The following is a 14,411-nucleotide window of genomic DNA, read 5'->3' as shown; positions in this document are numbered from 1 at the left end:
AAGAAATACGATGGCGGAACGCCGTTCCGGTGCGTTCCGGCCCACTTTCACCCCTGAAAAAATGTATATACAAATGATACTAGAGTATATTTATAGTGGCGGCCAAGAGTTAGGGGGGCGCAGAACGTATACGTCTTCCCCTGGGGGGCATAACAGAAAATTAATGAGAAGCACTGCTCTAGTCAAACATATCCATATCGGCCTACTGTATGTGGTTTGAATTGACTAGAATGTCGTGACCCGACCCTACCACTACATGTCGCTGTGGTTATTTCAACACGAAAAACATTGGAGGAAACAGACGTGGCAGCGACACACAGCTCACTTCCTGTATTTTGCTGTCGTGTTGTTATCACAAATAATCAGAGTGTACAGTTCCTCTTTTTCTAGCCGGATGTCAACCCGGATCAATTCATCCTAGTTTTGAATTACCACCTATGTTGGCGTTGTGTATGTAAGGAAGACACCAGTTTTATACATGAGGAGCGGCCGGCTGACGCTCACTGGCCGGACAGGGAGATGATGGCTCGGCTTGTATTGGTGATGGTCGGAGGACTTCTGGTGCTCTGCGGTGGCGTCTGGTCACACGGGGACGGGCAACCTTCTTTCACGGATGAAATTCCTTTTAAAATTACCTGGCCGGGGGCTGAAGTCACACTGGTAGGACCCCAGCCCACAATTGTCAAGCGTTATTGTTATATATCATGGAGGATGTGCTTTATTCAGATGTGTGCCTGTATTTCAGCCCACTTCAGGCGCACTTTACAAAGAGGACAACTTTGTCATCATGACCACAGTAGAGAAGGAGAGGTATAAATGCCTCCTACCGTCGCTGGCCTCCGAAGAAGAGGTAATGGTTGCATTTAATAACCTGTTTTCCCGAGCTGAAACCTCAGTTGGCGTACTGCAATTGGTTATAGCTATCGTAATTTTTTAATTCCTCTCAGTCACTTCCTGCACGTCCATTATTGTTGCACTATTTTTTTTTAAACAACAAATAACATACAACAAGCAATGCATCATAAAGGGGGTTGTAACGTGTTACATTCACTACATTACAGTTACTTGAGTAACTTTTTGATAGAAATGTTACCACGCTAGTATGTAAAAAAAATTTGTCCGTTGTTGTGTTGTTTATGTTGTGTTTTTGCTATTCTTAGAGTCTAGCCAGAAGTTGCATGCAATCAATATTTCCCAGTAATTGCTCGTTTACCAAACAAAACAGCTGAAGTTGGCTAATAGCTGAATGCCATTTCACCAACTGGATCTAAGCTAAAGCTAGGACTTAATTTTGCGTCTGATGATCATCAAGCACATACCTTTAAAGGCTAAAGCAACATTGCATATTCTCTTTGGGCAAGATAAGAAAACAAAACCTACCGTGTTTCCAAACAAGCAAGATCGAGTGCAGCCTTGCTTGAGAAGTTGAGACACATCCTAAACTCTGGTAAGGAGCGTGAGGGAGAGGCGCAGCACATCTCACATACACTGCTGGCCAAAAGTATTGCCACACCTGCAATTCTATCAGATTATGTTCAATGTCTCCCAGAAAATGATTACAATTACAAATGCTTTGGTAGTAATATCTTCATTTATTTTGCCTGCAATAAAAAAACACGAAGGAGAATGAAAGAAAATCTTAATTTTACACAAAACTCCAAAAATGGGCCCGACAAAAGTATTGGCACCCTCAGCCTAATACTTGGTAGCACAACCTTTAGACAATACAACTGCAAACAACCGCTTCCGGTATCCATCAATGAGTTTCTTACAATGCTCTGCTGGAAATTTAGACCATTCTTCTTTGGCCAACTGCTCCAGGTCTCTGAGATTTGAAGGGTGCCTTCTCGAAACTGCCATTTTGAGATCTCTCCACAGGTTTTTGAATGGGATTCAGGTCTGGACTCACTGCCGGCCAGTCGGCCACTTTAGAAGTCTCCAGTGCTTTCTCTCAAACCATTTTTTAGTGCTTTTAGAAGTGTGTTTTGGGTCATTGTCCTGCTGGAATACCTATGACCTCTGAGGGAGACCCAACTTTTCACACTGGGCCTTACATTATGCTGCAAAATTTCTTGGTAGTCTTCAGACTTCATAATGCCATGCACACGGTCAAGCAGTCCAGTGCCAGAGTTGGCAAAGCAACCCCAAAAGGTCAGGGAACCTCTGCCATGTTTGACTGTTGGGACCGTGTTCTTTTCTTTGAAAGACTCGTGTTTTTCTATGTAAACTCTATGTTGATGCTTTTTCCCCAAAAAGCTGTACTTTTGTCCTATATGACCGGAGAACATTCCTCCAAAATGTTTTAGGCTTTCTTAGGTAAGTATTGGCAAACTCCAACCTGGCTTTTTTATGTCTTTGGGTCAGAAGTGGGGTCTTCCTGGGTATCCTACCATTGAGTCCCTTTTCATTCAGAGGCTGACTGATAGTACGGGTTGACGTTGTTGTACCTCGAACTGTAGGACAGCTTGAACTTGTTTGGATGTTATTCAAGGTTCTTTATCCACCATCCGCACAATCTTTGGTTGAGATCTCTCGTCAATTTTTCTTTTCCGTCCACATCTAGGGAGGTTAGCCACAGTCCCATGGGCTTTACACTTATTGATGACACTGTGGACGGTAGACACAGGAACATTCAGGGGATGGACTTGTAGCGTTGAGATTGCCCTTGCTTTCTCACAATTTTGCTTCTCAGGTCCTCAGACAGTTCTTTGGTCTTTTCTTTTCTCCATGCTCAATGTGGTACACACAAGGACACAGAACAGAGGTTGAGTCAACTTTAATCCATTTTAACTGGCTGCAACTGTGATTTACTTATTGCCTTCACCTGTTATGTGCCACAGGTAAGTAACAGGTGCTATTAATTACACAAATTAGAGAAGCATCACATGATTTTTCAAAGGGTGCCAATACTTTTGTCTGGCCCATTTTTGGGTTGTGTGTAAAATGATAATGATTTTATTTTATTCCCATTCTCTTTTGTGTTTTTTTTATTGCAAGGGAAATGAAAGAAGATTTTACTACCAAAGCATTTGCAATTGCTATCATTTTTGGGGAGAATTTATCTGACAGTATTGCTGGGTTGCCAATACTTTTGGCCAGCAGTGTAAAAGACACGACACAAACACTGCCACAATGCAAGCTGACGTACAATATGAAAATGTCACGTATTGTGAAAATATGACAGAAACGATGTCGCAGAGGTGATTTATCGCCACGTGTGTGCATACATTTGTGTGTCACTCATCGCATGTGTGTGTTGATTGCAAATGAGACTCCAGTTCCTTTCACAAACACGCCGTAGATTGAAAGTTCAGACATACAAAAAAAGGAAACACCTCTATATTAAAACTTGTAAAACGTTAGCATTGCTATTTATATTAAGGCTAATGGAACAAACAATGGACTAACCACTTTAGCCTGCTATAAAACATCAGCAGGCTTCTCCTAAATGCAAAATTGCGTTTAAAAGGTGACACGTGAAACATGAAAACTCGCTGGATAACAGCATTTTCAAACGATGCGAACAAAAGGGAAAAAGTCTATTACTGACACTACATGAATGACGAAAAGTAGGGATGTCGCGATCCAGGTTTTTGCACTTCCGATCCGATACCGATATTGTTTTGCATTTCCGAATCGATACAGATACTGGCCGATACCAATACCGGCCTATCTGAGCATGTGTTAAAGTTTAAAGTTATTTAGCCTCCTTACTTAGTTGTCAGACTCATGTTGAAAAGAGTTTTAGTAATCTTGATAACAACTAGCCAGCTGAATTAAGTGAGTTTGAATAACACACAACAGTTGGTAACAAGAAACTGACTTGTTTATTCAGTGACAAACACAAAACATTATAAATAACAAACAGAAATGGCATAGTCAGTCAGTGGAACATGCAAATAATATTGTAAACTGTCTTAAAAAAGCAAAACACACAACCTCAGTGGAAAATCCCACAAACCCCCCCAAGCTATTAGATGCTTTTAATGTTCCGTGCATTAGTTACAATAATTGTATAAAAAACCTCTCAGGTTTACGACTATTTCAGTATCAAGTTAACGTTTTAAAACGGTAAATAAAATACTCAAGTCCCCATTCTGTATCAGCAGCTTTAAACTACGGTACATTCAATTCATTTAATTTTGCGAATCAACTGTTAAAGTTGTTAAAATTGCTCCCGTTATTCCATAATTTCCCTTCTGTCTACTTTCGACATGTGAAAGTTTTAAAACTGTTTTGAAGATAGATTCAAGTCAAGATTTTGCCGATTTAGTAGTATTTTAGATAAAAAGTTAATTAAGTTCGCTTGGAAGGTTCACAACAGCCTACTAGGGAAGTGTCCTGCTTTAAGATGGCGGCCGTTTACTAACACATGTAGTTTTCCATACTTCAGTGTTGCTAACGCTGTCGAGTCTGTCATTTTGCATCTAGTTTTATATTAGAAAATTAGAATATTGTGTATTCTAATTTTCTGAGACAGTCCAGTACATATGATATCTATTATCTACAGTTAAACGATGTTGACGTAGTTTCTAGCGGCTGTCAGCAGCAGTCAGGTATTCATTCATTCATTCATTTTCCATGCCGCTTATTCCTCACGAGGGTCGCGGAGGTGCTGGAGCCTATCCCAGCTAACAACGGGCAGTAGGCAGGGGACACCCTGAACTGGTTGCCAGCCAATCGCAGGGCACAAGGAGACACACAACCATTCACGCACACACTCATACCTACAGACAATTTAGAGTGCAGTCAGGTATTCTTGTGTTTTTTTTATCCAGCGGCACGAGTTGAGCTAAAGCCGTGAGTTGAGCATTGGCATTACCCGGGTCTACAACAAGCATGATGTTTACTCTCGGGACACAATGCGGTCCGTTGATCATTGCGTCCCGAAGACCGCGCTGTGTATTAGTTCCGCTTTACTCGACATATTTCAATAATCGGAATTTGGATGTTTGTGAATCGTTCTCGAATCTTCCACGGCCGAATCGCTGAAGGATGTAATGACAGCTGGGCATGTTGTACCGTAGTTCTAAGTGTTGGATGGTGCGTCTTTACTCACGAGAGATAATGGCTCGTCATCCAGAATGAATTCTTCGGCAATGACTCTTGGTATTCGCTGGGCTTTGGGACTGTCAAGTGCCAGTTTGTCACGCATAGCAAAAGTTTTTGCCAGTGTTAGTTGCGTAGGATCTTTCTTTTTGTCTTCGGTTTTCTTCGCAAACTCCTTATATTGTTTGTGGTGGTATTTCACTAAATGCATGATTAGGTTGGTTGAATTAAAACTTCTTACAGCTTTACCACCACGCTTGACTTTATTGTGGCATATGTTGTGCTCTGCCTCTTCGTCTTTGTCATCCTTTAAGGTGAAATGATCCCACACAGCTGACATTTTTACCGATAAAGTCTCTCGGTAAATTGGGAGACGGTAATGTAGTGTGTTGAAGGTGTGCCGTAAAATCCAGACCGGATTTTAGGGAAACCGAAGCAAAAACTCGAATGGATTATGTAAATCGGTGCGCTGGAAAACCCGGACCGGACTTTTAAAAAAAACTGGTTCTTAAGTCTGGATCGGAATTTTTCCATGTCGGCTGATCCGATACCGATGCGCATTTTTTTGCCCATATCGGCGTCCGATTCGAGCCAAATATCGGATCGGGACATCTCTAACGAAAAGCGAAGTGCTTTTTTTTTTTTTCTTGCTTTTTTTGTACTAAGTGTAAAGCTTTTCGTCTTGTCGTCTCATCAGAACAAAACTGGCATTCGCCTTGTTATGTAGCTCGTCATCGTCACGAAAAATTGTTCGTCAATGAAATATTTTCGTTGTCGTCATTGTTGACAAAAACAACTGGAGAAAAAAAAGGCTCTTTTGATGACATGCATCGCTCCCAACAAATTTTAATTGTCCGATTTTTCTTTTTTGTCCTTAGGATGATGAAAAGGAGTACAGCGGGCCAAGTCCGTCTGAACTTCTGGAGCCTTTGTTCAAACGAAGCAGCTGCTCATACAGAGTAAGCATACTCATTCATTCATTTTTGGCTGTCTGACACCTATGAATGCAAAGTTGGCCCGTAGTGTACCTAAAAGCTTTGTTCCTCCATTGGGTGACAGATTGAATCTTACTGGACCTATGAAGTATGTCACGGAAAACATGTAAGACAGTATCACGAGGAGAAAGAGTCAGGTCAGGTTGGTGTTCTCAGAAGTACCAGAATCCAGATTTATGCATGTTTTAATAGTGATATAATAATAGTAATGATGATATTTTGTGTATCCATAGAAAATAAGTGTTCAAGAGTACTTCTTGGGGAAATTAGCAGAGAAGAGAAAATCTACAGAAATGGGTATGTTTTTTCTTTTCATCCTTTAACAATCTTGTATAAAATAACATAAAGCAATGCATTTCTTCTGTCAGCTAAATTTGAAGAGCCCGAAACAGCTGAGTCAACACCCGAATCAGAAGTAAGCTTCACAAATTGAACAGTCCATCACATTTATCACTATGAATATGGCACATATTGCTCGTGTCATCTTGTAGGTGCTCTCTAAGAACATAGAAGGGCAGCTGACTCCGTATTACTCAGTGGAGATGGGAAATGGGACACCTTGTGTGCTCAAGCAGAATGAGCCGCGCGCCACAGCCGTGCTGTACGTGTGTCACCCAGAAGCCAAACATGAAATCCTGTCCATCGCTGAGGTTACCACCTGTGAATATGAAGTGGTGGTGCTGACCCCCTTGCTCTGTGCGCACCCAAAATACAGGTGGAAACTCTTGAAACTTGTTGACCATCTATGGCGACAGTTAAATCAGATTAAACATGACCACTCCCTTTGTTCGCAGGTACAAGTCGTCACCGGTTAATGCCATACTCTGCCAGGCGTTGGCTGGCTCGCCATTTCGGCCTCGACGGCTCACCCAGTTGGACAAGGAGCAAGAGGAGCAGCTCAGACCTCCTTTCAGCACCACCGCAGAGCACAGAGAGGTGAGCGTTTCACCAGCATTATATAAAGTACCGTAATTTCCGGACTACAAGCCGCTACTTTTTTCCCTCATTTTGAACCCTGCGGCGTATGCAATGATGCGGCCAATTTATCAATTTTTCTAATGACCGCCAGGAGCGCTCAAGCATAGAACGTAAGCGTAAGACACGTGGAATATATGTGTTGAGGAAGACGCTAGTTTGCAGTCTTACCCGTATTTTAACTTTGTGCTTTGTGCACGAATAAAAGTAGCAGACCCTCGTCTTTGTGCATTAGTAAAATTAGCAGACCCGCATCATGGAAAATGCTAGAAGAAATAGATATGACGTGCCAAATTGAATTGAAGGCTTGGATGAGAGATCGTTTACCAAAACTGGCCGCACGCAGAGAGCAACTTTTGCACACGTCTGACAGTGATGAGCAGGATAAAAAAAAAATCCACCATCACCAACGGGTTTCGAAAAGCCGGTCTGCTGCGTGACGAAGAGGACGACACACGCAGGAGGAGGGGGAGGAGAACAGGAGTGAGCTAAGTGCCGTTTTGCTGGCGCTCTTTGGAAAGAAAAGTTAAGGTAACGTTGACAAAGAGTCACCCGCTTAGTTAGGTTGTAATTCTTTATTTTGGAATCTCGTGGAACAACGCACGACTGCTGTCTACAGCAGCCAATGCGCACACTCCCGCACAACAACAGGAAGGCACGTCTCTCACTCTTCCGCACCTCCCTTACTCCCGTAAGTCACGCGCTATATTTATAAACCGATTCGTCAAAATATGTTATTAAAACTCAGAAAGCTCTGTGTATTTCTTCATAAATATCTCATGTTACTATGTGGGCACACGCGGCTTTTAAACTGGAGAGGCTTATGTATGTACAATATAGTTCTTCCTTTAATAATATACTGGGTGAGGCTTGTAATCAGGGGCGCTCAGTAGTCCGGAAATTACGGTACCTGAAAGCAATACTTGAGAAAACAACGGGGGGGGGAAATTGGACAAACTGTAAGTGGGCCAAGTGCAGTATACAGGCATGAAAATCTCTCACCTTTTGGCGAAATTCGCCGTTTTGAAGTCAAAAAGGGTGACTTACGTCAATTGTGTAGATCCGAGGAGAAAATTTTGGGCGGGGGGACGGCTGTAGGCATGTGCCGGTTACTGGTTTCATGGTTTACCATGTTAAGAAAACATCGTGATTTCAAATCCACTAAAATTTTCCGTCATACCATCGTACGGTATTCACTATTTTTCATGTGACAAAAATGCAACCAGAAGTGGCTTGGCACGGCAGCGCTCACCCATTTACCCTGTTTGTTGCTGTATGTGTCATTGACGCTATTCCAGCGAATCCAAAAACAAACACTCCAAACACAACATAATTCTTTTTTTTTTCAATTTATTGAGCTCTCAAATCGTGGTAACTGAAATATACATAATGAATACATTTAAAACGTTGTACAATAGTATTTTTCCACGTGTGAGTGGCTTCAACAGGTTAGCACCATGAAAAAGTTCGCCAAAAACAAAACACACATTTTCCTTTGAAATTCAATATACAAACTGACTAAAAACTTACAAAGACGAATGTTAGCCAAGGCTTAGCTGGGAGAGCAACTTCTTTGTGGTTATAATCACAGCCGCTGAGTGAGAAACAAGTTTGAATGAAGGGGGAAAAAAATGGATAGCGTCAAAGATCACTAATTGCGACAGCTGATCTTGCCCTAAGAACAAATCCATGTTCGCTGGAGGAGGAGAGGTCTCACTCCCATTGTTTTTTCAATCGTTGTCATATTTTGTGGTATAACAAAGTTAGTCGGTCGTTTCAGCTTGCGTTGAAGACTGCCAGAGCTAGCCAAATCTCTGATGAAAAAATAGCTCCCATTGAGTTGGCGTCAAGCTTGTGTATTTAACGGTAATATAATAAAAGAAGAAAAAAATGTGTCTTTCGAATATCGCTGTTATTGGTATTCAGGAATATGTGACGCCTTTTTTTCAGCGCGACATTCGTGTACAGTGTTGAACACCTAACTTGTTTAGCTTCTGTGAAAGACTGTTTCTAAATAAAACATGGCCAGCACAAGGTGTATGTGTGTCTATGGTGCCTCCAGCAGATTACTGAAACACGGTGTGGGTCGACTGAGCTCTATATTTTGTTGGGTTGTACAGTATACCGGTGTTGGGAAAAACGTCCTACACAATGCTCAGCCCGCTTGCGCAGACATTCGCACGCATGCGCACATCAGTTAAAAGTGTCGAGTACTCACTATTTTTGTTTTTATTGAGGTTTTTTTATTTACCTTTTCATTCCCTTAAAATACATTTTGCACAGATTACTCTCTCATACTTTTAACCATTCTGTGTTTTTTGTGGTAGCTTTAAAGTAGTTAACAACATTGGTCACGTAGAATATTTCAACCGTCCTTATTTGATATAACTACATTTAAGTATTTTCTTAAAGTATTTTTTTAGTACGTTCTACCGAATGCATCTAAACAAAACAAGATGAGAGTGCACGTAGTACTTCGGGTGTCAAATTTGCCTCATGTGGGGCGTTTCGCCAATGTAGAACATTTTGGCAGAATGCCGGAACATACTTCCTCCACCTTTTCACCTTTTTAACCCCTGACCCATTTGCATGCCTGAGTATATTGTTATGCCTATTTTTCAATAGCATGTAATAAAGATCGTTAGTATGGAGGACCAGGAGTGCAAAAATTAAATAAATAAGTACACAAATAAATTATTAAATGTGTCATTAAATGGTATTTATTTATTGGACATTTTTATTTATTTATTTATATTTATATATTTTACTATTTATTTCAATTTATTTTTTTACCGGTAAATGCAGTTACAAGGGGAACAAGAGTGCAAGAATGAAATAAATAAAATGTAAAATAAACATAATGGAATAAATAATTAAATGGTGAAATGAATAAAAATGGAAATAAATGTTGAAATTAAATAAATAATATAAATTAAAATAAATAAAAAGTGAAATATATAAATAAGAATTGAAATAAATTATTAAATGTAAACTAAAACTTTTTATGACATTTTTTTTAATTAAATGGAGTTACAAGGGGAGCAAGAGTGCAAGAATGAAATAAATAAAAGTGAAATTGATAAATGTCGAAAGAAAGAAATAAAAATAAATGTTGAAATAATTAAGTAAAAATAAATAACATTTTAAATAAACATAAATTAGCATAAATAAAAAATGAAGTATCTAAATAAAAAGTGTTATAAATTTGAATAGAACAAAAATAAATATTGAAATAGAAGCATTTTTTAATGACACATTTGTGTAATTTTTACACTCTGGCCCTCCCTAAGTTAGGGAAAATGTATTGATGTAAAATAAAGACCAACCAGTGAATGAAAAGACTTTCATTGACTGCTTTGTGTGGTTACAGGAGACTCCATCAACAGGAGAGGAGGCCTTCACTTCTACTCACAAACCCATGGCTGTTGGTGGGCAGGCGCAGGTGGCTGTGGGCACCACTCATATTTCGCGCCTGACAGACGAGCAGCTAATCAAGGAGTTCCTCAGCGGCTCCTACTGTTTACACGGGGTGAGACATCGTCAGCCGAGCTAGCTTGTCGTACTGAGATGTTTTTCATTCGATGGTGTGTTTTTCAGGGTGTTGGATGGTGGAAATATGAATTCTGTTATGGAAAACACGTCCATCAGTACCATGAGGTGAGATGTTCTTTTATAAGATTGTCTATGGGGGAAAGCACCCTTTATACAGATAATTGAGCAGATCTGCATACAGTATACAGGTAGTGCCCAGCATGCATGCATGCAAAAAAAAAAGTTGATCATCATGTAAATTTTCAATTAACTTTAGCTCCCCTTATTGGCGAAATAATATCTTCAGGGAAATGTGACAGCTTTTACACTGAGAAAAATACAGAGCTGAAATATACATGCTCTACACCGTTACGCAACAAAAATAAAAAGGACTGGAGACAAAATAGTGAACAAAACTCCGTCGAAATCACATAAGTCGAGTACGTCATAACCCGGAGACTACGCTGTAACCAATAACTATGAAGAAACTGATCTTCTCCCATTTAGTGTTTTGTTTTGGCAGCAATATAGAGTAGCAGTTAAGCTTTGCACATCTGCCTCAGAGTTCTGAGGTTAAAATTGTATCTTCACCCTTCTTTTGTGGATGGACATTGGACGCACATTCAACAGCATACATAATGGGTTAATTGAAAACTAAAATGTATGAATTAAGCTCACCTACAACCTTTGAGGACATAGACAATATACTAGTATAGAACATGGATAAATAATATAGTGAGTAAAAGAATAATGAAACTATAGGAAGACGATATGTTATTAAAGGAGAAAAATCATACTTTGGATATCGACCCCATAGACATGATGTCAGGTGGCATGTTCAGGAAGCAGTGGACCAATTGTAAAGCCCCGCCACCTTGTAAAACTCGGACAACCCAAGGCTCTGTCAAATTCTCTCAGTGACAGTGACTGAGTGAACGAACGATTTACAATATGTTTGATGGTGGGAGTTAAAATTTCAGAATTTGCACCACCACAGCTGGCGATGGACCTGATTTTTATTTTTAAAATTAATTTCGTAGAGGTGCAACAATGAATCAACAACTACTTTGATAACCAATTAATCACTTAGGACTTTATTCATCTTTAGCTTGTCTAATTTTTTAAAATTATAACATACATATAACTTCTCAGTTGTAAATATTATCAGATTTCTTCATTATATTTTTGTTAAGTCAAAGTGGGACATGAACAAAAATGCTTTTACTTTGGAAAACAACAATTCACATTTTTGCAAATTTTCATATATCTTACTGTCTAAACTAGCTTCTAAATTAGGCTGCAACAACTAATCGATTAAAATCGATTAATAAATTAGTTGCCAATGAATTTGATAACTGTAGTCTACAACTGTATCGATTAAGTCAGGAAGCTGTAATAAAATATTATATTTGAAGGAAAGAGTCATCCATTTTATCTTCATTGTTACTTACAACATGCCTAAAACAACTTCAAGGTAAATTTTGAAGGTAATTAAAAAATGTGACTTCTCGGATTAATCGATTATGAAAATAATCGTTAGTTGCAGCTCTAGAATTTCGTGTAGAAGCAGACAAGAAGGGGTTGCAGTATGCAGTGGAGTGGTGTGTCCATGGTATTAAACCTTACAGAGAGGGGACCATTGTTATAATCGAGTAGAAATGCTACCACTCGCAACTTAAAAACGAGAAACCCCACAGGCCGAATATCTATATAGCTATAACGTTAGCTACTTAGTAACGTTATGTCATGTGTTCTGTCAGATTTTTCTACTGCGGCTTTCGTGGCTATGCATAAGCAGTCTTTTACATTTAGTCTGATTCTCAATATTATCCAGAGGTGCTAAATAAACAACTTACAGAGCTGGTGAAAAGTATTGGCACCCTTGCTTTGCTGTCAGATATTGCTCAATTATAGCTTCATTTATTTTGCTTGCAATTAAAAAAAACACAGAATGAAAAAAAATTATTTAACACAAAACTCAAAAATGGGCCGGACTGAAGTATTTGCACCCTCAGCCGAATACTTGCACAACCATTAGACAAAATAACTGCGAACAACTGCTTCCGGTATCCATCAATGAGTTTCTTACAATGCTCTGCTGGAATTTTAGACCATTCTTCTTTGGCCAACTGCTCCAGGTCTCTGTGATTTGAAGGGTGCCTTCTCCAAACTGCCGTTTTCAGCTCTCTATACAGGTGTTCTATGGGATTCAGGTCTGGACTCATTGCTGGCCACTTTAGAAGTCTCCAGTGCTTTCTCTCGAACCATTTCTAGTGCTTTTTGAAACGTGTTTTGTGTCATTGTCCTGCTGGAAGAACCATGACCACTGAGGAAGACCCAGCTTTCTCACAATGGGACCTATATTATGCTGCAAAATTTGTTGGTAGTCTTCAGAGTTCATAATGCCATGCACACGGTCAAGCTGTCCAGTGCCAGAGTTGGCAAAGTAACCCCAAAAGTTCAGGCAACCTCAGCCATGTTTGACTGTGGGGACCGTGTTCTTTTCTTTAAAGGCCTCATTTTTTCCCCTTTAAACTCTATGTTGATGCCTTTTCCCAAAAAGCTCTAATTTTGTCTCATCTGACCAGAGAACATTCTTCCAAAATGTTTGTGGCTTTCTCAGGTAAGTTTTGGCAAACTCCAGTCTGGCTTTTTTTGTGTCTCTGGTTCAGAAGTGGGTTCTTCCTGGGTATCCTACCATAGAGTCACTTTTCATTCCGACGCCGACGGATAGTACGGGTTGACACTGTTGTACCCTCTGACTGCAAGACAGCTTGAACTTGTTTGGATATTAGTCGAGGTTCGTTATCCACCATCCGCACATTCTTTCGTTGAAATCTCTCGTCAATTTTTCTTTTCCGTCCACATCTAGAGAGGTTGGCCACAGTTCCATGGGCTTTACACCTATTGATGACACTGTGCACGGTAGACACAGAAACATTCAGGTCTTTGGAGATGGACTTGTAGCCTTGAGATTGCCCATGCTTCTTCACAATTTTGCTTCTCAAGTCCTCAGAAAATTCTTTGGTCTTCTTTCTTTTCTCCATGCCCAATGTGGTACACACAAGTACACAGGACAGGGGTTGAGTCAACTTTAATCCATTTTAACTGGCTGCAACCGTGGTTTAGTTATTGCCACCACCTGTTATGTGCCACAGGTAAGTAACAGGTGCTGTTAATAACGCAAATTAGAGAAGCATCACATGATTTTTCAAAGGGTGCCAATACTTTTGTCCGGCCCATTTTTGGAGTTTTGTGTAAAATGATAATGATTTTTTTTTTTCCATTCTCTTTTGTGTTTTTTCATTGCAAGCAAAATGAATGAAGATATTACTACCAAACCATATTTAATTGCAGTCATTTTCTGGGAGAAATTGAGCATTATCTGACAGAATTGCAGGGGTGCCAATACTTTTGGCCAGCACTGTACATCATAAACATACATATGCAACATGAATACAACGTAAATAAATGTTGAATGTAGAGAGCGCGGCGTGCACTCGAGTTGACCGCAGCCACATGCTAGGTGTGTGTGTGAGGAGAAGTTTCCTTCGTGCATAATTACATCTTCCTTTTTTTTTTTTTTTTTTTTTTAGAAAGTTTGTGGTGTTTGCTTTGGACTTTCAATGCTGGGGTCTTGACAGCTTAGATTAGTTACATTTTATTCTGTTTGTGTAGTGACAGGCTAGTAAACAAGTAGGCAGTCAAATGTTAGCAAACTAACGTTAATAGTTGTTAAGTCTACGTTTCTACTACATGCTATCACATATTTTTTTAACAAATCGATCATTAACTTACCTTTGAGCAAGCATAAGTGTCCTTGGGTGACTGTCTTGACATTCAGTTGTTTATGTGGTTCAC

The 14,411-nt window shown here is 39.8% G+C and overlaps 1 protein-coding gene across 1 annotated transcript in view; it reads left to right on the top strand.

Moving 5' to 3' along the window:
• Positions 1-300: 300 nt before the first annotated feature.
• erlec1 (endoplasmic reticulum lectin 1) overlaps positions 301-14,411 on the top strand; it is a 21,644-nt gene continuing 7,533 nt past the window's right edge. Inside the window, exons 1-10 of the mRNA XM_057848779.1 lie at positions 301-660; positions 746-850; positions 5,928-6,008; positions 6,109-6,186; positions 6,278-6,341; positions 6,413-6,459; positions 6,536-6,759; positions 6,839-6,980; positions 10,390-10,548; positions 10,617-10,676. Coding sequence (XP_057704762.1) covers positions 520-660; positions 746-850; positions 5,928-6,008; positions 6,109-6,186; positions 6,278-6,341; positions 6,413-6,459; positions 6,536-6,759; positions 6,839-6,980; positions 10,390-10,548; positions 10,617-10,676 — 1,101 coding nt within the window. The 5' untranslated portion in view covers positions 301-519. The remainder of the gene's footprint in view (positions 661-745; positions 851-5,927; positions 6,009-6,108; positions 6,187-6,277; positions 6,342-6,412; positions 6,460-6,535; positions 6,760-6,838; positions 6,981-10,389; positions 10,549-10,616; positions 10,677-14,411) is intronic.

The sequence above is a fragment of the Corythoichthys intestinalis genome, chromosome 10 (genome assembly GCF_030265065.1).
Source record: "Corythoichthys intestinalis isolate RoL2023-P3 chromosome 10, ASM3026506v1, whole genome shotgun sequence".
NCBI classification, from domain to species: Eukaryota; Metazoa; Chordata; class Actinopteri; order Syngnathiformes; family Syngnathidae; genus Corythoichthys; species Corythoichthys intestinalis.
Note: the sequence above shows the minus strand (reverse complement) of the source record. Positions and strands in the feature narration are given on the sequence as shown.